This window comes from Peromyscus eremicus, chromosome 2, assembly GCF_949786415.1.
Source record: "Peromyscus eremicus chromosome 2, PerEre_H2_v1, whole genome shotgun sequence".
In the NCBI taxonomy this organism is placed as follows: Eukaryota; Metazoa; Chordata; class Mammalia; order Rodentia; family Cricetidae; genus Peromyscus; species Peromyscus eremicus.
This window is the reverse complement of record NC_081417.1, coordinates 82,578,669-82,605,866: the sequence shown is the minus strand read 5'-3', so window position 1 is coordinate 82,605,866 and position 27,198 is coordinate 82,578,669. Positions and strand designations below refer to the sequence as shown.

Below are 27,198 nucleotides of genomic sequence, written 5' to 3'. Positions count from 1 at the left end.
GGGAATATTATCTTACTGTTTCTATATTATAGTTAAACAAACTAATCCTCAGAAAAAAGAATTCATTTGTTAAAGCTACTGAGAAGTCGGTAATAAATTTAGCACAAAACATTGGGCTTTCATTTTATGCATTTCACTTACACTTAAAATGACACACACATGCCGGGCAGTGGTGGCGCATGCCTTTAATCTCAGCATTAGGGAGGCAGAGGCAGGTGGATCTTTGTGAGTTCGAGACCAGCCTGGTCTACAGAGCAAGATCCAGAAAAGGCGCAAAGCTACACAGAGAAACCCTGTCTCAAAAAAACCAAAAAAAAAAAAAAAAAAATCTCACACACACACACACACACACACACATGCACACATGCACATACACAATTCTGTCTGTTTCCCAACATCGACCACCCCCAAGACAAGAGTGTGCCTTCTTTGTGTCCTCTTTGGAAAGAATATAGAATAACCCTCAAGTGAAGTGGGCTAGGAATTCATTGAGCACTGAGACATGGCGTGATAGAAGGTCTAAAGGCCAGAGTTTTGAAACCAGGCTGTTGAGCAGTGCATCCTAGCTCTGCCATTTTCTGGAGAAGTTGCCTAAACGCCCTGTCCTCTCACTCTGTTACAAAGTAAGGATTATCAAATAGAACAGATGAGACAGTACTGTGGTTTGATGGGCCTGCTAGTACGTTGCAGGTGTTTGCTCCGTGGGAAGGGAGTACATTTGGAGTGGAGTACTTAGCAGTGTCCCACGGGGGCATCACATTGTAGCAGAAAGAGAATGGCATTTGAAAGCTGACAAACTTGGGTTCAGAAACTGGCTTGCTGGTTCCTTGTGGAATGAACTTGGACTAATAATAATATCAGTTCCCAGCTCATTTTCTTCAGTTATAAAACAGTGAGGATACTTGGCAACAGAAAGGGAAGGTCAGATAGAGGTCAAACCTTTCCAGCAGATGACCTGAACTACACATGTTACATGATCTACCTTCTTCCTTTAAGTCTTTGAAAATTTGAAATAGGAATAAAATTTCTTTTTTTTATTTTATAATTTAATTTAATTTTACATATCAGCCACGGATTCCCCTGTCCTCCTCCTGCCCCCCCCCCCAGCCCAACCCCCATTCCCATCTCCTCCAGGGCAAGGACTCCCCTGGGGATTCAGCTCAGCCTGGTAGATTCAGTCCAGGCAGGTCCAGTCCTCTCCTCCCTTCACCCAGGCTGAGCAAAGTGTCCCTGCATAGGCCCCAGGTTCCAAACAGCCAGCTCATGCAATAAGGACAGGTCCCGGTCCCACTGCCTGGGAGCCCCCAACTGGATCAGGGCCTCTGGAATAAAATTTCTTTAAATAGATCATATCCACTTCCCACCACTCCCTTCCACTCTACTCCTCCTGGACCCTCCTATTCTTCCTTCATATCTTCCTCCTCCTCCTCTTCCTCCTCCTCCTCCTCCTCCTCCTCATCATCATCATCTTTCTGTTCTCCACCTTTATAAGCCAAAGTCCAATTAGTGTTGATCATATACAGACAAGTGTACGGACATTCATTGGAGCATATGCACATGTTTAATAAATATCTACTGAGGGCTTACCTTGTAATCTGACAAAGGTTTTGGCACATAAAGCAGCAGATGAAACCCTGTCCTAATTCTTATGAACGTAATATCTTAGTGGTAAGGGCAGTTGTATTAACATAATAAACAGGTGAATATTCAGCATATTTTGATTTCATGAATACTTTAAGGAAAAGATTAGATTTGAGTCAGTGATATCAGCAGTTTGACATAGTTGAAATTTTAAAAGGGAACCTCATTGAAACAAAGTATTAACCACAAGAATTTGAGGGAGATGAGGGAGGAACTAGAGTGAGAACATTCTAAGGAGAATAAGAAGCCAGTACAGGCTTCTACAGCATGCCTGGGATTCAAGGTGCAGCCCTACTAGATAAAAGTTATTGACTTATTTCTGTTTAGTAGAGAGCCAGGAGATCTAGAACAGGACCTTAAGATTAGAAATTCTAAATCCATTGTCTTTTGTTAAGAATTAGGCAAAGAATATCTTACTAACTCCATAGAATCCTCCAAATAACCCCTTGAGTTAGGTGGAACTTCATGCATTTTCTTAGCGTGAAAACTAAGATTTACAGAGACTAAATGCTCACCAGTGTCATAGCCTAAAGTACAGAGATGTTTCTTTAATCTAGAATGTTCTCTACTTTCATGTTCATGCACCTAGGCTCTAAAGCAGTGGTTCTCAACCTTCTTAATGCTCCAAGCCTTTAATACAGTTCCTCTTGTTGTGGTGACCCCCCCAACCATAAAATTATTTGTTTGCTACTTCGTAACTGTAATTTTGCTACTGTTATGAATTATAATATAAATATCTGATATGCAGATGGTCTTAGGTGATCTCTGTGAAGGGGTCATTCGACCTCCCAAATGGGTTGTGACCCACAGATTGAGTACTACTGCTCTATACCAACCTAAGGATTTGAACAGTTCTATGCAGTTCTTACACTCCCACATTTACAAATAAGCCAAAGATATGGCTGTTCACTTAGGATTTGCTGAAGGTTTTCAGTTTTCTGTTTAACTAAACTTTTTGGTTACATGAAGAAATTTGAGATAGGGTTGGAGCAAGAAGGAGAAAGCAGAACCAGCTCCCAAACCTCCACCAAGGCCACTGTTGTCCAGGCAGACTTCTGACTTCCTTGTCTGTTTACTGCTAATGTTACTGAGATTGAGCTCTTGGCTATGCTCATACTAAGCACACTCTACCACTGAGCCATACAGCAGCTCTGCCATTTTCCACACAGATTTCTTTTCGATATAATTCACATACTGTTTTAGACTTCAAATACTTATAAAGTTGAACAAACATCACAGCAAATTCCAGAACATTTCCCTCACGTGTAAAGAAACAGGAATTCACCCCCTCTGTCCAGCTCCTGGCAGCCACTAATCTGCTGTTTGTCATTAGGAATTTTTCTATTCCATACATTTTACATGAATGGAATCATACAACTTTTGATCTTGTACATCTGATTTTTTTTTTCACATAACAATTTTGTCAAGGTTCAGTGAAACTGTAGCTTGAGTAAGAACTACATTTCTTTTCATGGCTGAATAATGTTCAATTATATGGTTGTACCAGACTTTGTTTATCCATCAATTGATGAATAATAGGGTCATTTTACACTTTTTTCTGGCTATTAGGAATAATGCTTCTATGAAATTCCCCACGCAAGTTTTCCTATGGATATGTCTACAGTTCTTTTTAGTCTGTGCATAGGATTGCTGAGTCATATAGAAACTCTAGTTTGATTTTGACAAGAGCTACTAGAACGAGCTACAAGAGCTGTTCCAGAAAGTTCTGGGTTCCAATAAGAGACTATGCCTCAGTATATAAGGTGGAGAATGATTGAGGATGATACTCACAGCAACCTCAGGCCTCCACATGCATGCATATACATGTGATTGTATACCTGTGTGCATACACATGCACCCAGACACATTAGAGAATGCATGTACACACGTTCGTTCACACAAACACAAATGCATGAGTGATGATGTGGTAGCTTGGCATACATGACTTATGATGAAGTTTGAAATTACTTAGATTATTTTAGAATTGCTGAAATGCCATACATATTTCTTAAAGTCATAGAAAAATGCAATTAGAAAGGACCTTCCAGCCAACCAAATCAATAGTTTCAAGTATTTTCTTTGTTTTTGAGACAGAGTTTCATGTAGTCCAGGTTGACACTGAACTCTGTATGTGGCCAAAGATGACCTTGAATTCTTGATCCTTATTTATATGGTACTGGGGATGAAACCTAGGGCCTCAGGCATGCTATGCAAACAGTCTACCAACTGAGCTGTTGCCAATCAGTTAAAAAATTTCCTTTTTAAGTGGTCTACAAAAAAAAAAAGTGAAAAAGATTGAAATCTTACCTAGATGATGGTAGTTGTGTGCTTGGAACACAAGTTTTTCCATAGTTGATTCTTAAGCTCCCCAAGTCATCATTTACACTTTAGAAAATGTGTTTTGTTTTGTTTTGTTTTTTAGGGGAAGAACACAGGTGTGTCAATATGATATATCACATTCTGAACCTGCTGTGTTTTTGGTATACAGATAATACTAAATAATCACATTTAACAAGTTGAGAAGGGGTGCATGTTTTGCTCTACTGAATTATCTAAGCACCCCGGTCAAACAATAATTGATAGTACATATATGGTTTAGTTCTGTGTTCTCCGGTTTTATTCCATTGGTCTGTGTATAAGCTCATACTACAATCAGACATACTAGGCAAGTGCTCCACCACTGAGCTACATCTCCAGCCTACACTGTAGTCTTTTTTTTAAGAGTTATTTATTTATTATGTATATAGTATTCTTCCTGCATGTATGCCTGCATGCCAGAAGAAGGCATCAGATTTCATTATAGATGGTTGTGAGCCATCATGTGGTTGCTAGGAATTGAACTCAGGACCTTTGGAAGAGCAGCCAGTACTCTTAACCTCTGAGCCATCTCTCCAGCCCCCATGCTATAGTCTTTAGGATAGTCTCAGTTTGGCTGACATTTTATTGTTTCTACATTTATAAATTGTTCGACTACATATATGCAGTTTTTTTTCTTGTGCTATCAAAGTAATTTTAGTCTCATTGAATTAAGTGCTAGTATCCCCTCTCAGTTATTTATGTAAAGGGTTTTTGGAAGATTCATGATCATTTCATGTAATTCCATCAATGACATCTGATAGCCCATTCTATTTTTTTTAATTGCTATACAGAACTTTTATTTTTTTTATTAAGAGATTTTCTATTCGTTTTACACACCTACCACAGATTCTCCTGTCCTCCCTCCTCCCACCCCCCAACCTTCCCCCCCAACCCACCCCCCATTCCCACCTCCTCCAAGGCAAGGTCTCCCATGGGGAGTCAGCAGAGCCTGGTACATTCAGTTGAGGCGGGTCGAAGCCCCTCCTCCCTGAACCAAACGATGGAGAAATGGATGAGATCTACATGAGCAAACTGGGGATGGGGGGGGTGGTAATGGAGGGCAAGGGACAGGGAATGAGAGCTTAGGGGAGCGGGAGGTTTGAGCTGGAACTGATAGCCCATTCTTACCAAGAAAAGAAGACAAGCAATTAGAAAAAAAATCATTACCCAAGATCACTATGTTGACAGGAGGCTGAGTCAGGGTTTACCTACAGGCAACCTGCAGTTTACCCCTCACTCAACCAGTCCCTACCATGTTACTGCTCATGCTCTGGCATGCTGTGGCTCACCTATCCAGTCAGTGGCCAAGCTGGACTCCATCAGAATCTGATAGATTCCGTTGCTCCTGTAGCTTTTACCAGCCTCCAGGACCACTGCCTGAGCATGGAGTTGATGGGCTCTGATTTGTAAGATGCACCAGTTGCATTTTTTCTCCTTTGAGCTTCCAAAGTGAGTGAAAGCAGCTCTGTAACATTCAGTGCACCAGACACTGTTCTGGCTGCATCCCAGGTTCTTTCCTTCACATCACAGTCTTGTAAGACAGATATTTCTGAGCCCATCTTATGGAGAGGGAAACTGAGGCTCTCAGGGATGCTATAAACAGGAAACAGACAAGCTGTGATGCCATTTAGTCTCTCAGTCTCCCTGTGCAGGGCCCCATCACTCTCCTACTCCCACCCCAAAATGTGGGAAAGCACAGCTCACAAATGAGGTGGGGTTGATCTCAGCTTAAAGCAGATAAGAACTATCCTATGTATGGCCTTTTCCATCTACAGCATTTTCCAGCTCAGTGTTTAAGGATAAATCCACATCAGTAGCCTGTGCTTGGCCTTTCTTTCTCTGAGCTTTAACAAAATTTGATGGCCAAAGGTACCATGGGAATAATGGCTTTAGGTTGAGTGTGGAGAAAAGAATGATATCAGCATTAAAAGTGGAAAAGATCTATTATCTGTGAAAATGTGGCAATGTGAATTCCATCCTTCTAATAAAAGATAACCCCTCTGAATTGTGACTCGAGACTCAGTGGTAACCAAAGAATGCCTAATGATTCTGTCTGTTTGGAAAAAACCACTGGTTTTTGAGTAATTAAGCCTGTGCTGGACCCCACTCACTTCCTACCCTTGACTTTGCAGCTTTGAGAAACTCAATTCAAATTTGCATGGCTTGCATGCCTTCTCAGAAATGGTTTTAATCCTGCACACACCTCTGGCAATTCCAAGGAAAGTGAAAGACAGCTGTGTAAGCACTCTCAACACCTACGCAGGGTAGGCACCTAGGAAATGTGTGTGCAGTCTCAAAGGAACTTTCATATCCACAATAACCGTGTGTTTCTTTTATAATACTCCTGTGGGATTATCAGCAGTACTTGAGGCACAGAGAATGCAAGAAATTTGATGAAAGCTGTGGTGCAAATAGCTAGTTAATGATGAGACAACCCAGAATCCATGTCCAAGACTTCTCTGCTCCTCAGCTACTCCTGTCTGCAAAACCTTTTTTCTAGCTGCAGCTGTTTAACCATTGTCCAAATCTTGGTTTTCAAGATGCTGTCCAGTACAAAATGAGGCTTAAAAAAGATCCCACAGTTTGTTTTAGAGGTTTCAGAATACAAGTTGGAGAAGAATAAATGGACATTCTGTGCTTAATTCATGCTTTGTCTTGGGACCGCATTGTTAGACTCTTTTTTACCATTAAGTAACCTAGTAAACCAAGATAAGTTTCCAATAAAGAGGAGTAGTTAGTCTAACTCTGTGTTCTGTAGTTCATGCCCCTGAGAGGGAATAAGAAATGCAGGCAAACAAGAAGGAGAAGAAAGGGATGGACAGGGATTTAAGACTCTTGTTCAAGCCATGCCAAGTGCCAGTCTGAACTTCTGGTTTAGGTTATTTGAAGAATGCATGAATGAACTAAAATGGCCATTTGCATAGTGTTTCCATATTTAGTCACTAAGCATTTTGTTTTTCTTGCTTGGTTGGTTGGTTAGCTGGTTAATTGACTGATTAGTTGTAGGCTGTGTTTACTATACAAATAATTTTCAGGTAGGAAGGACAGGAATTGTTACCACTTTCCCATGGAAGCAAACACAACCCTGTGGGTGACTGACAGTCCTGTCATGCAACTGAGAGTCCATCTAGTTCAAGGTCCTCTTTGAGTACAGACATAAAGCTTGGGCTACTGTTTTGAAAGAAGGAAGATCCCAGAAGCAAACATGAGGCCCAAAATTCATTTTTGCTGAAGGACTCTTTACATTGCATGTCATTTCTTGCAAGCCTGATCCTCTTCAGAATCTTCTACAAGCTCCATGAAAGCCACACTCTTCTTTTCCTTTCTCATGGGTAACTGTCCTCATGTAATGGCATGTTTGGAACTTAGTAGTAATTTCACTGGTGACCAGGTCCACACAGTATGATGTTACTGTGATAATCACTCACTTGTCAGTCAAGTATTGGAGACATACTTGACACGTTTTGCTTGAAATCAATTTGTAATTACTTAATTTTAGGTGTTTGTTTCAGAGCTCCAAGGTTCTTGGCAAGGTGATTTTTAGTGTATGTGCACCTGTCGGGGAGACTGGAAAGTCATGGCAGACAGGAGTAATCACCATACTGACGCTGGAGGTGGTTACCTTGACCTGAGTCCAGCACCGACGATGTTGGCTTTCAAAGTCAGCCTTCCTCTAGGATTCTTCCTGCTGGCTCTCTCACTACTTCCCTGACTCCTTGCTTGTTTGCTTATGCTGCTGGAGTGATGTAAGGGAATAAACATCTGGGGAGTTGGCATTAAGAATTCAACCGCAGGAGCTAAAAAGATAACTTAGAGGCTAAGAGTGAGTCCTGCTCATCCAAAGGACTTGAGTTCAGTTTGGAGCATCCATACATGGCAACTGAAAACCACCTGTCACTCCAAATTCAGGGACTCTCATGACTTCTTCTTTCCTCTGTGGGCACCCTCACTCATGTGTACATACTCTGCCCCTCACAGACACATAATTAAATAAATCTTCAAAATGTTATGGAATTTAATCATGTACTACTTCACATTTGTTCCAGCCCAAGGTTCACAGTCACTACCCAGATTGGATTGTTTTAAAGGTTGAAATATAGCAAGAGTCTTTACTACTAGGCTACTCAGACAGGGTCTCTGTGTCAGTCACTAAAACTCAAATTTATAGTGGGCTATTAGCCCAACCTGGAAAATGGGAAGGTTGGGTTCTGGTGCCAGGGGTAAGAGGGATGCATGAGACAGAAGATGGGTCCATAGCAGCCTTTTATTACACATTCTGTCATTTCACTTTAATATTCCAGAACTAAAGGAGAACAAAGATATTTTGCCTATCAGTGAGTGCTCAGCTTCGGGAAACTTGGTACATCTGAAAATCCGGCACCCACTCCAGACCTTTTACACAACAGTCTTCACATTCGAAGCTTGCCCAAATCTATGCTACTCATTCAGAATCAGTCCTAAAAGTGAAGTTTAGGTCTTGAGCCAGCAGATGTGGTGTTAGAAGCTAGAAAAGCTATGGCCTCAGACCAGTGGCCTGAATACTCGGAGCCTGTGTGTACCATGGGAATGATTTTTAACTCTGGGATCGAATGAAGGAATGTAAGCAAAGCTATTTCCTTAAATACTACTGGAATTCTCCATCAAGGTCTATAAATGTTCCCCTTGCATCTAGGACCCAGAAGCACGGACTCTAGGATCTATGATTGCTGTCAGCTACTCTTGTTTGTCCTTCTAGTATGAAAGCAGCCACAGAAAACACTTTTTCTTTTTAAAGAAACTGTTTTCTATTAAAGCTTTATTTTAAAAAGTGGACATCAAGCCAAGTTTAGCTTCAAATCGTGCTCTCCATGCACGATTGCATACATACAGGTTGTCACAGTTACTATTGATGGTTTAACAAATGACCCCTGAACTTAGAAGCTTCATATAGCTATTTTGTTCTGCACATGAAATCTGGAACTCAGAACTTCAGTCCACACACAAGTTGGGCTCTTCGTCTTTTATAAAATGTGACACTTCAGGTACTAAGAATTCAGCTTATGGTGACTCAAGTCCTCAGGCTGAAATGATCTAAGTTTCCCAGTCCCCAAGATGACTAAGATTCACACATGCAACCTCTTCGTGTAGCTTGACTTTCTTTCTATTCTAGGGGCAGCATTTAGATTTCTTATTGGAGGCTCAGGATTCTAAGGGAGATGTTTTAGTGAGCAGGAGGAAGGTTCGTTGCTTTGTACAACCAGACACAGGAGTCACACAACATCTCCACCATTTTGCCCTTCTGACCAAAGCACTCTTAAACCAACTTCAAATCCTAGGTGAAACTTCAATTACTGGATAGAACTTATTCCATCCTTGAAAATATTAATAATTTAAGTACACACTTCATGCATGTTTAGTACATACCATATGCCAGGCCCTGCTTCAAGTATAGTTTTCCTCTGATGTGAATGTCATCGTTCACATTTTGATGAACAGAGAGGATACTATACATGCCTAATGTCTTAAATATGATAGTTTATAGAACCAACATTTGAACCCAGGGAGTCAGGTTCCAGAGGCCCTTCCATCCCCTGTACACCCTGTTTCACTGCCATCATGAGAGTGAGATGCTCCTCTTACAGCATCTGACTGCAAACGTTACTCCTCACATACTCCAGACGACGTGGGCACTACTAAAGGGGGCAAAGGAGAAAAGGCATGAGACAGCATTCTTTTCATAAGTATTCTAAACTGTGGTTCAGGAGATTGAATTCTAGCTTCCCTTTCATAGTTCGTAAGGTTTAACTTTGGTTCTCATCTTATAGACACAGAAATCAAAGTGTATTGGTAAAGTTGCTACTTGTCCAAGTAACTGGTGCAGCCCAGACTGAAAACCTGAATAATCTAATTTGCAAGCCCATGCTTTTTGCAGGAGACTCCCATGAAGGACAATCTGGAAGGGATAACAACAACTCTATCTGAGAAGAAAATCTTCTGAATCTTGAATGTCAGATCTAACCCGTCTTCTGAGGTTATATTGCCTCCATCCCTGACTGCAGAGCCTTGAGGCTGAGACTCAAAGAAGGGTAGTTAGGAGTGCCTGGAATCCAGCTGCTCAGACCAGAACTGTCCTTGGAACTCTTGCGTTTCCCCCACCACCCCATTGTGCTGGGAAGGGAAGGGAGTAAAGCCATGGCAATGGGGGTGGGGAGATAGAGGGCTGGGGGTGGAGAGGTGAAGGGGTGGGTGTGAGCTAATGGGAAGTTGTTTGCCAAAGCCTTGTCTGGGGAAGGAACATTTTATAAGACCAGGGCCTCTGGCCTGGAAACATCTGTTTCCCTTCAAATCAGCAAAGAGACTTTTGCCTCCCCAGAATGCCTAAATCATGCGGTGGCTGGGGAAGAGCAGGCGTTGGCTTTGAGACTTCAAACACATTCTCATGTACTCTAGGGGATGTGAGCCTGACATAGGCCTCTGGGACTCCCTCCCTGCTCTTACCCCCTGTCAGATTCGTGAGAAGCTCTCACCGCCAATTAACTTCTCAGTTTCATTCTCTCACCCCTGCTGCTAGGAGGTCTGGGGGTTCTGAATGGGACCTGCAACAGCTCCTTTTTCCACCCACCCACCTACCTCTGATCTCCAGGAGGGCTACTTCCCCCAGGTAGGGTTGAAATCAGAGCCTTGGGCAGAAGCAAAATAGTATCAGTGATAATAATACCAAAGGCTATTATTCATTGATTGCTTAGCAGATGCTGCTTGTCAGGCCAGTATGCTCTCTGCCATTTTTGGTTGTAAACCAATTCCACTCCATGGCATGTTTTAATGTTATGATTTCTGTTTTATAGGTGAGAAAGTTGTGATAAATCTTCACACATCCCATAAATGAGGAACTGTATATGAAAACCAAATGACCAACTTCCTTATGCTATTCCCTAGAACCTTGCCAACTAATCATCTTTTGTTCACTTCACAGATAGAAAAATTCATTTCCAGACAAGGGCTGTGGCTTTAGTAGTATAGATGGATGTCACTCACTCTGGCTAGTATTTGTTGATTGGTGAGGTACCAAGTGTAAGTATTTACATAGAGCAGCTGTGTCTGAAACACACAAACTCGTGGATAGAGAAATGTGCAGACCCTGCATCTTTTTGGAAGGATAAGAAACAGGTTTCCTGCAAGCGATGAAGTTTGAAGAATGTTTCATGGACAAAGGAGAAGAGTGACTCAGCCAGAAGACTCAACAGCTACGAAGACAAAAAGGTGGCACCCATCTCCTGGATCAGCCAGCTGTTGGATCCACCCTAACTGGGAGACAGTAGGAAGCTAAGATCAGCAAATAAGACTGGATGGACCTTCTAGCCAGGTTTTTCCTTGTATTCAGAGACAGGGTGCAGTTGAGTAAATAAATGAACATCAGAGATCCATAGCTGAGAATGATAAATTGTTCTGGAAATGATGGTAGGCTCAGGAGGGTGACACTCTCCTGACAATGAAGAACAGAATAGTCCTTGGCATGTGAATAGTCAACTCAACAAATCCCTATGTTTTTCTTTGTTTCATGGTGGATTCTCAGGGTAGAGGACCACTTTACTCTAAGGTGCTTAAGATCCCACAGCACAGTCTAGAAGTGTTGTACTCAAACTCTAACTTTCACCCATGTAGAGGGATGATTTTCCTTTGAAACGAGTCCAGCACTTGGAGGAGCAATGGTTTGAGCCTTGAGCTTCCGGTTCCTATGAAATCTACATCAACCGTCCCTCTTAGATCCACTTCTATTAACCATGAAAACTTTTCCAAACATATGCAGATCTAAGTTGGCCACTTGTTCACAACACTTCAGGACACTGGAGGAGGAGGACCAAGAGGGTCTTTATCTGAATGTAGTGACTGTGGACACTGGAGGAGGACCCAGAGGGGCTGGGGTCTTTACCTGAATTTAGTGACTGTAGACACTGGAGGAGGACCCAGGGGGTCTTTATCTGAATTTAGTGACTATGGACACTGGTGCAATTCATTTCTCATCTCAGCCCTGTTTTTGCCATCTATGAAGTGAGGATTCAAAGCTACAGGATGGAGCTCCAGGGTTTCCATCTGCTGTATGATTGGGCTTCACTCTGCTTCACAGGGAGCATAGGAGAACCAATCAGAGGGTTGTGGATACCTCACTAATCCCTGAGAAACAAAAGTCTGACTATGTGCCTGGATATCATCCCCCTTCGTATCAGGTTCCACCACTTTCCCCCTCTCACAAAGACTGCCCCAGCCCCTGCCTGATTTTCTAACAGATTTCAGATGTGTCTGTGGGGCAGTTTTCCAATTACAGCCGATACAAGCAGAAAGCTCGTGGCCTTATGACTTTTGACCCAGACCTGTGAGGTTGATACCTTCCTTTTTCTCTCCCATTCCCTGCCTCACCACTCTGACACACACATCAAACAGGGTGGCCTAAGGCCTCCTCTATTTGGTACTTTTTCTGACATATTTAGTTACTGTGATTGCAAAAGCCAAAACTATACTTTAAGGACCAAAGATTAAACCATGCTTATTATGACATCTCATTCAGTCTTGATCCTCAACCTGTGTCACCATATTTCACAAGTGAAAGAGCTGAGAGTCAGGGATGGTAATACAGCTTCCTAAAGAATTCTCCGCATGCAAATGGAAAATGTAAGGTTTGTACCCACCTTTTGCTCTTCAGGACAGATTTGGGGGAGGGTGGTCTAGCACTGACCTATCATATGCAAGACCTGGCTTCAATTGCCAGCACTGCAAAAAGGCACAACAACCCTAAGACTGTGGTGATATATTGTGTACCCTAATAAAGCTTGCCTGAGGATCAGAGGCCAGAGCCAGCCACTAGATTAGACACAGAGGTCAGGCAGTGGTGGCACACACTTTTAATCCCAGCACTTAAGATCTCATGCTTTTGCTTGGGGAGCATACATTCCTTTAATCCCAGGAAGTAATATGGTAGGGTAGAGAAAGGTATATAAGCCATGAGGAAACAGGAATTCACTCTCTTTAGGCTGAGGATTTCGAAGAAGTAAGAACTAGTGGCTGGCTGTTCTGCTTCTCTGATCTTTCAGCTTTCACCCTGATATCTAGCTCTGGGTTTTTTATTAAAAGATGATCTAAGATTTAAACAATATAAGATTACTTCCCCAGTATGGTATTATTAATGCTGCTTGAAGAAGCAGAGAAAACAGAAGCATCATGGAAACATAAATGGCCAATGAGAAAGAAGTCTTAAACATCTTCTGAATCCTTCTGTCTTGAGGCTTCTAGTGTATTCCAAGCACTCCCTACAACTTTCTATTTGTTCTTCAGTTGCAATATATCTTCTATTCATGTTCAAATAAAATACTTTTCAAAAAAATATGTTTTCTAGCACAAATAAGTATTGTAGCCATGGTCTTTATAAAAATCTGCAACTGCAAGCCATTCTTCATGCCTCATTCCCTATAACCCTGGAGATAACCATATGCTATAAAATTTTCTCCATTCTGTGGATGGGGAAACTGCAAGTGAGGAATGAGATGCAGCTTTTTCATGTTCACTGATTTATTCCAACATTGAGTGACTTGTGCTGTGTTAAATGATGCAAACAGCCATGCTGAAGTGAGCACTTGCTGGAGCTCCAGGCTGACTGGAGTCCTACCTTCAGCAGCTTCCAGACGAGCTGCTGTGCAGATGGAAGGACTTACCTGGTGTTTTCCAATACAGCACTTTCCTTTTGACTTTGCCAATTGCCTACTCTCACTGTCCTCAATTTCTTTCTTCTTTTCTCTTTCTTCCTTTTGTGAAGAAGGTTTTCTTTTGTTGTCGTTATTACTGTTTTTTTTTGGGGGGGGAATTGTTTATTTGTTTTAGGGTTGTTGTTTTGTTTTTTGTTTTTACAACAGTTTTGCTATACAACTGAGGATAGCCTCAGTGTCACAATCTAGACCAGGTTAGCTTTGAACCCCAAATCTTCCTGCCTCAGCCTCTAAAGTATTATAATTATGTTTGTATGTCAGCATATCTAGCTTCAGAGTTTCTTCTTTATCTTATCCTTGCCCCTCTACATGGCTTTCCAGAGAACACTGAACCTGAGGGACAAGTGAGTCTACCTGTCATTGACACTTGGTACACAGAGATAAAGTAGGCTCTGATAGGAATTCCAACCATGCCTCCATGGTCATACATGCCCGGTGGGACACTTATTCATGTCTGCCTAGTCATCTCTGGGTCATACGTCCTGCGTAACCCATGCCCCATGGCTGCGTGGTCACGTAATTGTGTGGATGTGACCACGTGTTCTATGCGCATGTGTAGAATAGCCATGTGGGCTTGTGTGTGTAGGTGGGTTCTAGCCTTTAAAAGGCAGGCCCCATGTTCCGCCCCCCTCCCACCTCTTTCTGACAGTCCTTCCACAGGCCTGATCACATCTATCCCTTTCTCCTTGTCTTGATAAAACTCTTGTTAGTGGATTCAGTTGTGTTTTGTGACTTTTCCTTGGGGGTAAGAGCGCCGCTAAAAAACCATCAGGCTCAAAGACATAAAGTGATTTGCCCAAAGACACAGTGCAAGGGACAGAACTAGAATAAAAACACACCTGATCATCTCTAACACCAGGCTCCTTTCTCTGTCTTCACCTTTCTTTATACTGAGAAGCTCCTACTCCCTGACCCTTGAATGCAAACAGCCTTGAGACTTGAGGTCATGGAGTGTCAAAGCCGGGAGGGCCTAGGTAGATTATCAAATCCAGACTGGTTTAGCCAGTGAATGTTGGAACTGGAGGCGAACAGAGTCACTCAGAGCAAGGAGGTCTAGACTACAAGAGACCACAGGCTTGCCTCTTTCACTCTCAAAGCCTGTGGCTCTGTACAGATTGCTTATTATTTTACCTTAGATCTCCTCTCCTGAAAGGGGGTAATTATAAGGATGATTATTTGAGAATGGTTTCATAAGATTAGAAAAACACCTGAGATGGCACCGTCTCAGCATAGCTGGGGTTCCACAAGTCTAGCGAGTTGGAATTTTATCTGTATATGGTTGATACCTGAAGTGAGAACCCTCGAGAGTCTGGTCAATACCATTGGGCTGAACGGATCGAATTCTCACAACAGATATCCACAGATCTGCGTCCAAAAGACAGGAGTTGGCAGCAATTTCATTCATGGACTTTGGAGTCAAACAAATCTAGGTTTGAATTGTCAGTCCCAGTAATCACTGTGTGATTCTGGGCAAGGTGCCTTTCCTTTCTGAGTCTCAAGTATACAATAAAGAGGATAATTGTATGTCTCTTTTAGAATTGCTTGGTGAGTTAAACTCTTTAGCTCAGTGATTGAAGCATATCAAGGTCTTAGTTTATGATAATAAATTTGTGCAAGGAATGTATATTTATTAAGTGTCCAGTATGCACAGTCAATTGGGACTGATTGTTCTGCAGCTTCATAGTCATGGAACTAAGTCTATTTTATAACTTGAGCTCAGTTGGGGTGCTGAGTAAGTGAGAATGGCAATAGAGGAAGTAGAACTCAGGCTTTTCTACTTAACCTGGAGAACCCTCTATTCACTTCATACATCTGCCTGTGCTCCTGGTAGAGAAGGGTGCTTTGACAGCCCTTATCTTCTTGCTATCCCTGGCCTCTATGCTTTACCTTCTCGGGAGAGTATTGTCTTCTCCTTCCTTAGACTTTGTGTAAGCTACAGTGCTCAGAGACCTGAAGAAAGTAAGGGCTATAGGACCTCCTCAATGTTCACAGATGCTTCTCTCAAAGGACCTCTGTTCTCTGAATCCACCAGGTCTGATGTCACCAGTCTCTCTAGTTAAGCCCACAGGCTGAGTTGAATCCCACCTAGGTAGTATAGAGCTTCAGATGACAAAATGAGAAGGTGGGGACATGCCTTGTAGCTAGAATAATTTCCAAATTTCTTGTCATAGCTCCCAATATCCTCCCCTCTCAGTTGGCTTCGCCTTGGCCATACCAGCAGCCACTTCCTCTGTCTGTTCTTTCTCTCCTCAGGGCCTTTGCATGTACAGGGATTCCTTTACAGTTCTTGTGCATTTACCAAGCTTGCAATGTTTTTCTCCTAATGTTCCACCCATGCATTGCTTCTTTCTCAATGGCCAGGTCTTAGCTAACACTTTCTTACTTAGAAAGACATCCAGGGACTATCATCTCCCAAACGTTCATGCATCCTACATTGCCACTTGTTCTTTTCCATGGAATCCTGCTGCATTTTTCATCACATTTGCTATCATTTGGTTGTTCTCTTGTGGATTTTGCTGTTTTAGCTTTTGATTAATGTTATGCATGATCTCTTGTTCCAGAAGTTAGCTTCTAAAATAATTTCTAGGAAACAGTTAGTGCTCAGTAAGTAATTTTAAAATGAATAAACAAGTGAATGAATGAGTGAACACGTAAATGAGGATATTCATCCAGCAGTCTATCATTGAGGTTCACTTCTTATACCCTAGACTCAGACTGCTTGGATCCAGACCTCTATTGTGCTTTCAATAACAATGAATCCAAGAAAAGATATACATTCTAAGGTTTAGCATCCTTTTTGTGAAAGATGGTTCATGGTATGTCTTTGCCTTTTGGGTTTGCCTAACTGCAAATTAGGAGACTAACTGCAAAGTACCCTGCGGGTATTTAACGCCTGATATGTGCTTTGTAATTTTATAATTATCATTATGTTAAAAATAATTTTCCAGCAGCTTAGGCACCCTTGAGTTCTTTGGAACATTCCTTGTGGCCATGTTTTTTTGTTTTTCCTTTCAACTCCCAGACCCTTCTGGAAGGTCTCACTCTGGTGTTGTCTTGTGCTACAGGTTCACTCTGTATGCTGTGGACACTCGAGGGAGGCACTCAGAGCTCAGCACAGTGACTCTGAGGACAGCTTGTCCGCTGGTGGATGACAATAAAGCAGAAGGTAAGTCATTCATCTCTGCCTTCATCAGGGAAGTTCTGCCTTTTCCCTATCTACATTCTGTACCCAGTTACTAACCGCCACCGAGAGAGGAGGGGCGGGGCAGTGAGAACTAAGGAGCAGGAATAACAGAAAATTAAATTAATCCTAATAATGAAGGAACAAATTCAGATGGACTACCAATATCTTCGCTGGTGGTCAGACTTGCTCAACCATAGGCAAGAAATGGTAAAGATAAGGGCCTGTATTCTAGCCATAGGAGCTTACCAATTTCTTTTACTTAAGTCAGAGCTGGCAAGTCAGTGACACCTTGAAGACTAATCTTTTTGCACCCCTGGTGACATTATTTTGTCATAGCACACTGTCCCATTCTACACAATAGGAAGTAGCCTCTGAACCTTCAACCCTGGACGACCACTGGTGTCTGTCAGTCAGATTTAACATACAAAATTAAACTTGTTTTTGTTTTGTTTTTAGCCTCCCCTGATCTATGAAAGTGAAAACATTAGATAAGCACATCTGAAACTAATACAGTAGTCAATCAAACTGATCACATACTTAGACAGCATGTAGATACAGCTTCTAGATCTACACTGTCAAAAAATGATGGTAGCACAGGTCCTAGTGCCTTACATTGTGTAGACATTTCCCCAGTGACCTGGTCCAATCAATGTAGTAGAGGCAAGTTTGTACCCTTTGGAAGTTCTCATTGCTGATGGAGAGACACACGCTTTCACTGACTTAGCAAAGAGCTTAGTAATATGTTTTATGTGCTACTAGATAAGAGGAGCCAATGAGCTCCTGAGCCTCAAGACAAAGGGATTTGTGATGTTTTCTGGATAGTTCCAATATCATTTTAAAACAATGGAAACGCTGTTGAAAAATTGGAGTAGAAAATAGTACAAATTAGGTGCCTTTTTCATTCTAACTCCAAGTACCTTAGATTCTCTTGAGGTCAGCTAATGCTAATAATGAAGTGAGGACACATACAGACTTTGAACAGAGCCTTCAGAGCTGAGGGGATGTACCGTCTACTCATGATTCATTTAAGTCACATTGGTTAGTGGAGTCTGGGGGAGTGAGAATGGCCCTGAATGATAAGATGAAGCATCTGGACTTCCCTCATAAGGTTGTTGAACACAGATCTATCTGACCTGACTGCAGAAACACATTGGGAACACTTGAAATGTGAGCAGAAGGAAGAAATTGAGAGAAGGCGAGAATTTATTGGAGCCTTCACATTTCTTTGGAGTTTTTGTTAAATCCTTAGCACAGCACTATTACCTCTAATAAAGCTTAGACTTTGAGTGCTAACTTTCTGCCAGGCCCTACGTTGACCACTTTGCACTTATTTCCTAACTTAGTTCTTCCAGTACACCCTTAGAGGAGTCATCCTTATCTTTAGTTACACATAGGAAAACTGGACTCAACTAGTTGATGACATATTTTAGATGGAATGGAGATTCTTCTATCCCCAGGCACCGCTCAAGTGAACCCCCATCCAGTTATGACTTGCTTTTTGTGAAGCAGGTGTTCATCACCCCTTTTTCCTTTACCGTCAGTGATGTGCTCTTGCTTCTCCCCCCTCAGAGATAGCAGACAAGATCTACAATCTATACAATGGTTATACCAGCGGCAAGGAACAGCAGACTGCTTACAACACACTGATGGAGGTCTCTGCCTCCATGCTCTTCCGAGTCCAGCACCACTACAACTCCCACTACGAAAAGTTTGGTGACTTTGTCTGGAGAAGTGAGGACGAGCTAGGACCCAGGTATGGATTTAGGAGTGTGGGTGGTGGACCAAATGCTTTTTGCCTCTCATTGATTTTCCTAGACCTTCTCTCCCTGCCCTGACAGGGGCTGTGTCAAATAAAGGTGGGTGGTGATGAACACAGTCATGTCAGGATAAAGGTTGGGAAGCAGGAAGAGATGGCTGCTTACTGGAAATGGGTTTCACTAGAATAACACTGTATCTTCTTGTAAGAGAAAACCAGTGCTAGCCGCCCCTAACAGAAAAGTTACCCTAATCACTAATAAAATAACTCAAGATACTAGAACAACAAAAATGGAACAGAAGAAGCATATTGTTCAATTCTAGAAGAGCATGAAACTGGCCTGTGAAAATATTTTCAAAAGAAGTGTCAAGGACAGAACAGGAAGTTGGGTGGGTAAGGAAGTAGAAAGAATCTAGGGAGAGTTGGGGAGGAGGAAGAATTTGATCAAAATACGTTGTATAAAAATTAATTTTAAAAAAGGCACAGCATCTTTCAACCAAGATCACTTTTAAAAGCAATTTTTTAAAGTAAATTTTAAATTTGAGGGAGGGAAGGGAATGAAGGAGATCTAAGCACTTTTTCAAATGTGGTTCACTGCTGTTCAACACGAAATCTGGGATCTTCCTGAGTACCAATCTAAATCCTTTCCACTGCCCCACCGGAATTCTTTCTAAACCTTTGGGGAGCACAATGTTGGGAGGCACTAAAGGATTTCTGAGCATTTGGGGCAAAAGGCTTAACAGCAGGAAAGGAGAGACCAGCAGGGGCCAAATCTCGAATGTCCTTGAAGTAGGCTCAAGGAGTTCAGATTAGCTCCTTGAGGTAATCTGCAGCTTTTCAAGTGTTTTTACACTGGGGTGTAAGGGCAGCTCTCACAGGGAGAAGAATACCTCAGACTGCAGTCAGAAGCAAGGAGCACAGGAGATGAGGCCACCAGGAAGCTGTGAGGCCTTCTACAAGCTGCTGAGGTAGCAGCCCCGGGGTGCCCGTGCAGTATTCTCAGAAAGGCATCAGGTAGCATTGGAGGGAAATGTGTGACTTTCTGAAATACTTAGTGGGTAGCAGTCCGTGCTTTGAAAAGCTTCAAAATGTCCCCCACAGGATAGTTGTTCTCACGTCTCAGTGGTCAAGAAGTGGAGATCCCACGTGGTTTAAGTGAACTTCCTAGAGTTACACAGAGCTGCACATGGTGGCTAAAGCTGCCTGGAACTCTCATGCTGAGATGAATTTGAAGCCATTCTGGAATGCTAGGAGAGTTGATGAACACTTGTTCAAAGGATAAAACAAAGAGATCTCTCCCTGCAGTGGGTCTTATCAGTTCTGTTGGGCCCCTGAGTGCAACTTTCTTCCTTTCACATGAAAGGAAGTTTCTTTAGATAAAAGCTAAAGGAAGATTGGTCGGCAACAGTCCAGAGCCTCGGATGAAAACCATGTGAATCACCTCAGTGCCATCTTACCCGTGGACATAGCAAAAGACATTCAGCTTTATTGGGCTTTCCCACAGGACTCAGAGAGTTTGGGTAGAAACAAAACCAGAGGCCCACGCCTCTCTTTATAACCTGCTAGCATCCTTTATGACCCTCTAAGACATAGATTTTCCAGGAAGGCCTTCTAGCTGCCCATAGAGGAAGACTACTTATTTGGTAATGGGCAGTGATAATCAGCTAACCTTCAGACACCCGGTCCCCAGCCACTGTCTGCTAGCCCCTACACATGTCTCCCAGCTTCCTGAAACTGCTCTAGTGACCCACACTGGCATGTCAGGAAGAGTCAAAGGGGGCCTGCCTTGTTCTGTCCTTTAGCTAGCTTGTTTATAAGATGATCAGGGTAAACTAAGACAGTAGCATTCTCAATTCTCTCTCTGTCATATGTCGGTGGACTTATTTTCCTAAATGAGTATCCTGCTGTACCCCAGGTCTTAACTAGAATGGCACTCCCACAGATATTCTAATATCCCCATCCCTTTACTGCATGCCAACCTCGTGTTTTAATTCTCTATGTTGCACTCACTAGTTGCAGCATCTTATTGGTTTCTGTGCTTGCTAATGTATCACCTCTCCTCTCTACTACAAAGAAAGTGATGCATGGTTAGTGATCTTTTGTGCCTTATTCACTTTTGAAAGTAGATGCTAAAATTATTAGCCACTGGTTAATTGGATAGTGGAACGAGTCCGTGAGTATATGCACAGATGATTTTGGATTCATTCTGATACATACAGCCCATCCTCCAAATGTCTGCTGTGTACTTCCACACCCATTAAACCTCAAGTGTCCCTTAATTCTCTCTATGCTCTCAAGGATGTATACACTCCATTTGGAAATGACGGCATCCAGAACTCTAGGGTCAAAAGAATGAAGGGACCTTCTAGATATTAAAGGACTTGAGACTTCACTTCATTAACTGATGTACAGATACATTTTATGTGATAACTTCTCAGGCCCTTTGCTGGGGGCTGGAAATGAGTGAATAAAAGCTGCTCAGGCTCTGTACATAGTTTAGCATCTAGAGAAGAAAATACAGTCAGCAGACAATTATAGCGGAGCATACTACAAGAAGCATTCTGTGAAGGAGAATGAAAGGATGCGCACAGCAGAGGGTCCCAAATGTTAATGTGTATCATGTTAAAATTCCTGTCTACTCAGTGGGCTGGGAGCAACCTCAGAGTCTGCATTTTGAACACACTATCAGGTGATGCCAGTTTTGCTGGTTTAAAAATGCCTGAGAGTGACAAGGTTTTAGGTCTAGGCAGATAGAGCAGAGAATGCAGACCCAAACCCCAAGGAGAATTCCTGCCACAGAAAGAGAAGCTAATGGTTAAAAATCAGAGAATGAACAGCCTGCCAGGTGCAAGGGGGATGGGGTGTTTTCATCAGGAGAAACCCAGTGCAAAAAACGAGAGTAGTGATGAGGTAAGAGATATATACTGTAGTCAGGAACTATAAATATCACTGAGACAGAGAGTTCAAGGTGAGAGAGTGGGGGGGGGGGTGAAAAAAACAAGGATGGAGAGTTTAACTGGGGTCAGATCTTGATGGCTTTTGTGAAGTCCTACTCAGAAGTTTGTTCTTTACCCCAGAAGTTACATAAAGGCTTTTAAAAGAGCAATTTGAATAAATTTGTTCTGCCTCTCCAGGGTTAGCAAGTGTGCAGAACCAACCTGTAAAGGAGAGGGGGCAAGACACTTGTCTGGGCCAGGAGCCCAGGGTTCATGTCCTACTTTGCCACCTATTTACTGTAAGACCTGGAATCAGTTCTACCTCCATTCTGGACCTCATTTGTAATGCAAAAGGGCTTAACTCTAAAGTCTCCTCCAGCTGGCGCCAAGGAACCAGAAAGCCCTGAAGGTCACAGAAACCAGAAAATGAAGACAACATGAATGTCATTTCACCTCCAGCCTGACATCCTGTTTCTGGAGACCCAGGATGACTGGGGAGAAAGAGAGCTTTTCCCAAGAGTTGACACAAGATGAACCCTGTTAGAATTCTCTTGGCCTATATAATCTCCAACCCCAAATGTTTTCAACTCCTTCCTCGGTCTGGGTTTGCATGCCCCCATAAAATTTAGTGACAAAAGGACATCTCTTACCTTGGCCTAATAAATCTATCAGGCTCCTTTTCCCCAGAGCCTGGTTCTCATGACAACTATAGGTTACTGCTAACAGCTGCTCAAAGAAGACCCGCTGACACCCAGCTGTCCCACCATAAGGTTCCTATTAGGAGACTTGAAAAGCTGAGCTCATAGGTGGCCAGGGACCAGAATTTTCTCTGCTTAGAGCATCCTTGACCACTCTTGAGCTTCACAGTTACTTTCAGTTATGTTTGGTCAAATGAAAGGGTAATGGGAGGTGAGGAAACTGAAAAGATCTGGTTTCAGAGAAATTGGTCTATCTGAGCTAGAAATGATTGATTTATTTTGTCAGCCATGTTAACTTCTATGGAAGACATTGCTAACAGATCACAGAGTTATCACAGGCTTGGCTCAACCTGAGATCTTTCTCAACCTTAAAAGACAAAGGTACTTGCCTCATCTGAGAAGAGCTGGCACAACCATCACTGGACCTTAGGGAGATTAAGTGAACCTAGAATCATACACTAGAGTCTTCCAAGATCATACTGACTCTTTCAAGAAATGAACTCTTTGCCAAGTCTCATGGGCCAGGCCTCGTAGTGCATCCTTGTAATACCAGTACCCAGGAAGCTGAGACAGGGAGATTTCAAGTCCGTGTCCATCGTGGCCAACAAAACATAAAGTATTGTGGTTTAAATTGGAAGTGCCCTCTGTGGCTTATACATTTGAACACTTGGTTTCTAAGCTGGTGGTGTTGGAGCAGGCTGTGGAACCATTCAGAGGTACAGCCTCGCTGGAGGGAGTAGTCTCTGGAAGCAGCAGGCTTTGAAAGTTAATAGCCTCTTCCCTACTTCCTGCTCACTCTTCCTCTGCTTCCTCTGTGTGAAAGAGATGTGAACTCTTAGCTTCCTGCTCCGACTCCAATGCTTTCCCACCATTATGGACTCCAAGCCTCTGGAACTGTAAGCCATATAAACTGTTCCTTAAGTTGCTTTTGGCAATGGTAATTTTATCACAGCAACAGAAAACAACTGATATACATAGAGAGGCCCCATGTTGAAGAAAAAAGAAATGAAGAAAACAGATCCCATGCTTTCTTATGAGGAAACACAGAGGCGAACCAAGCAATGTAAACATTCTTTTAACACGTTTTCTCTAATTATTAACACGTTGAGAATGTACATCTACGGAAAATGCTGACTTTCTTTTGGGGCAAGAGGTTGAGGCTAAATTTTGACTGAGGGTTTTTGAAAATATTTCTCATGAACTATTAAGAAGCCATTTCAGCATGATTTTATTACTCCAGTTGACCACACAAGCTCAATATATGTTAGTGCATTCATGTTTTCCAAGTAGAAATACTATTATTTTATTTCAATGTAAGTATAACGTATTTAACAGCATACAAATCGTACAGAGGTATACAAAATACAAAGTAGAAATTTTGTAAGTATGAATACTCTCATCCCAGCCCGACTTCAGAAGTAAAATTATTGACTACATATAACTTTCAATAGACAGATGTGAATATAGACACAGATATTTCTGGGAAAGGGGAATAGACATGGGTTTCATGATATCTACTTTTACAACCATGTCTTCATATGCTGTGTTTACCAAACATGCATGCCATCATCTGCTTACTTATACTTTAGCAATACACTGGCTGAGTGTCTTCCCATTGACACATATCTACATGTGTTTTTAGGTGAAGTTCTATGATCAGGGAGCTGTAAGAATGTATACCACAGTATTCCAGTTCCCTATTATATACCAACTAGCTATCTTTGCTATTACAGATGAATTTGCACAAACCACCTGCCCATTTGTCTAACTCCTGCCTTAGGTCCACATGATGTACTTGTGCTATTTCATTGCCTTTACTGCCCCTTGCCAGAAAATTGAGATGTTTTGAGAACTGAGGACTGAAAATTTCCTCCATTTGTGTCAATTTGTATGTATTAATCCATTCTTCTTGCAATAGGGAAATGTTAGCTGAGCAACTATTATGGACCTGGCTATTTACATATCACTCACTTTCTGAACAGTAGATTGGTAATTAAGCAACACAGAAGCCTTCTGGATATGTAAATTGTTCAAGGTCACATAACTAATGAGTCAAAGCCCAAATTCAAAATACAGTCTTGCAATGTCAAACTGGCATCCTGTTCTGTGTGACACATTGTATTCCAAAATGTGCACACAACTGGGAGGGGATATACTATGCTTCTGAACAGAGAAGTAGAATGTGTCAGTAACAAAGGGAAAGCCTGGCAGAGGTAGCTGGGAAGCTTTGGAAGACGTCCAGAAGATGGAATTTCATCATGACCTTGAGGTATGAACAGAGCCTCAAAGAATGTGGTCCTCTCCTCTCTGGAGTGCAGTGTCTCAGTAAGGGTGTCACACTAGGTTCCCTCGTGAACTGCTTCTCATAGGCACATTGGCTGGCATTTCCCTGTAAATCAAGGCACCTTCCTTTCACTGAAACCACACAAGTAAGGACTTGGGATGATAACTCAGTACCTAGGATACTTGCTGCACAAGAAGAAAGTAGGAGGACAAGTTTGGAGTTTGGATCCTAACAGGGACTATGGGGGTCCAGCCCCTCAATAGCCCTCTTCCAGGGTCCAGGAAGAATCTACAACCAGCTGATAATCTAATATTTGATGATATTAAGTGAATCTATGTACATGAAACTCTTTAGTTCATATGCTTCATTTTTCTGAGTCAGTTTTCTCTGTACACAGCTTCTTTTCTGTTCTTATACTTAGCTCCTCTCTGTCCCTTCTCCTCCTGTCCTCTCATAACTCTAACTCTTTTCCATCTCCATCCTCATCTTCATCCCCATTCTTCTCCATTGTAGTTCCTTCCCCTCTCTCTCCTGGAGCCTGTCTCTATCTTACCAGAAGCCAGATCCTTACCATACCAAGCAAAGCTCCCAAGCTCCCTACCAGAGCCGTGATAGCCAGCTTCATTTGCAATCCAAATGGTGAGGAAATAGAGGAGGTCGGGTCAGATAAGGCCTAGAATAAGTCAGAAAGGGAATTTATGTGCTCAAAATATATTCTTATAAGTGGCTAGGTGAAACATTACTGGTCTATCATACATGTACTCAAATACAATCTTACAGGTGGTTAGGTAAAGGAGTCTATAAGTCACTGAAATAAAATTGACTCTATTTTCCTATGCTGCCATATACTGGCAGGGTGGAGTAATTCTGCTTGGAGCTAGGAAGCCTGCCTTGTAGCTACATTGCACCTGGTATGCAAAAAGCCCTTTTATTCTGAGTCAATTGCTCTGGAATGCCATTTGGGCTGTGAGAGAAAGGAGGGTCTAAGCTTCATTTGCACAACAAATAAAGCTATGCACCTATCTGTCCCCTAGGTGGTGTCTCCAGAAGGGTGTTTACCTTAAGTCAGGAGACTGTTTGCTGCTATGGCCTAGAATGCATGAGAAGTATATTGGATAAATACATTGTTAGGAGTTTTTGGAAGCATACATAGCATACAAGAAAATCATTGCAGGAAATAGCTAATATATATGCAAAAGCTAAATTATCACCAAGACTTCTTAAGCCATGGCTTGACCTTCAGAAAAATCCTTGACCTTTCTAAGTAGTAGCTTTTGTGATAGTAGCTAGATTCCATTACATTTTCCTGTGGCTTGCAGCAGGATCCCAGCACTTATGTAAATACTGGGTAAGTGAGATGGCATGCATATAATTCTGTCATTCCTAAGGCAAGGACAAAGGATCCCCAGAGTAAACTGGCTAGACATGCTAGCTATGTCATGTGAGCTCTGGGGTTAAACCAAGAGATTCTACCTCAATGAATATGGTCGAGAGTGACTGAGGAAGACTTTCCCTGTAAACCTTGAGCTTACACACAAATATATACACACACACACACACACACACACACACACACACACATATACATGCATGTACACACAAAGATATACATGGAACACCCACACCCACATCTGTACACATGTAGCTACACATATGTGCACCACACATATATGCATGAAATACACATACATACCTGTATACATATAGTTACACATACTTGTTCCACATACATATACATGGAAAACATACACACACACACATACCACATACACACACACAAAAAAAAAATCACAAGAAATACCCACTCTAATTCTGGCTATAGGCAGGCACTTTTGTAAATTAAAATAATGTGGTCACCTGCAGTGAGGGGGAGCCCATGACCGTATTGAAAAAATCACATTACACTTATAAAACTCTAGTTCTAAGGATGTTTTAAAAATAACTGTTACAGTGACATTATTAGGATGATGTTTTCTTTGTAACACTTAGTGCCTTGCAGCAGAGACATGAGACAAATCATGTATTTGTCACTGGCTCATTTTTACCACCCATAGAATGGGAGTTGAACATAGACTCTGCATTGTGATGAGTGTTGATATTAGATGGTCCTGCATAGGTACTGTTTCTGACATATAGTGGCTACTCAACGATAGTCATCTCCATCCCTGCACTCAGCTCTTTGCCCACTTGCCTGCAGTTGCTAAAACAGCACAGCTTCCTGATTGCCTCTCCTCCCCTCTCCTCCTGCCCTGAGTTCAGCAGGATATTCCTTTTACCAGAACAAGTCTGTTTTCTCCAGCTGTGGCCTGGCCAGGGCAAAGTGAATGGAGACTTTATCTACTTTAATCTGCCCTCTTCAATTCTGAAGAATTTCTTTCAGCCTTGACGTGCATGCCCTTGACTCTCATTAACTTAGTATTACCTAACCCGGAGACATTTAAGATCAACTTGAGAGGTAGGGAGGAAAAAGAGGGGCCTGGATCAATAACTAATTGGGTAGTAGTGTTGGAAATAGAATATCCATCAAAGGTTCTGCAATTCCCAGAGAGCTGGTAGCTAGGTCTAACTCCTGACTCCTTCGTTAGTCACCTTTCCCAATTCTTTCTG

At 42.2% G+C, this 27,198-nt stretch overlaps 1 protein-coding gene across 2 annotated transcripts in view; it reads left to right on the top strand.

Annotated features, from left to right (window-relative positions):
* Window positions 1–27,198, top strand: part of Astn2 (astrotactin 2) — a 968,023-nt gene that overhangs the window by 934,675 nt on the left and 6,150 nt on the right. For both annotated transcript variants that reach the window (XM_059254463.1, XM_059254462.1), the window contains exons 21-22: window positions 16,799–16,899; window positions 18,487–18,670. In XM_059254463.1, the coding sequence (XP_059110446.1) occupies window positions 16,799–16,899; window positions 18,487–18,670 (285 nt within the window). The remainder of the gene's footprint in view (window positions 1–16,798; window positions 16,900–18,486; window positions 18,671–27,198) is intronic.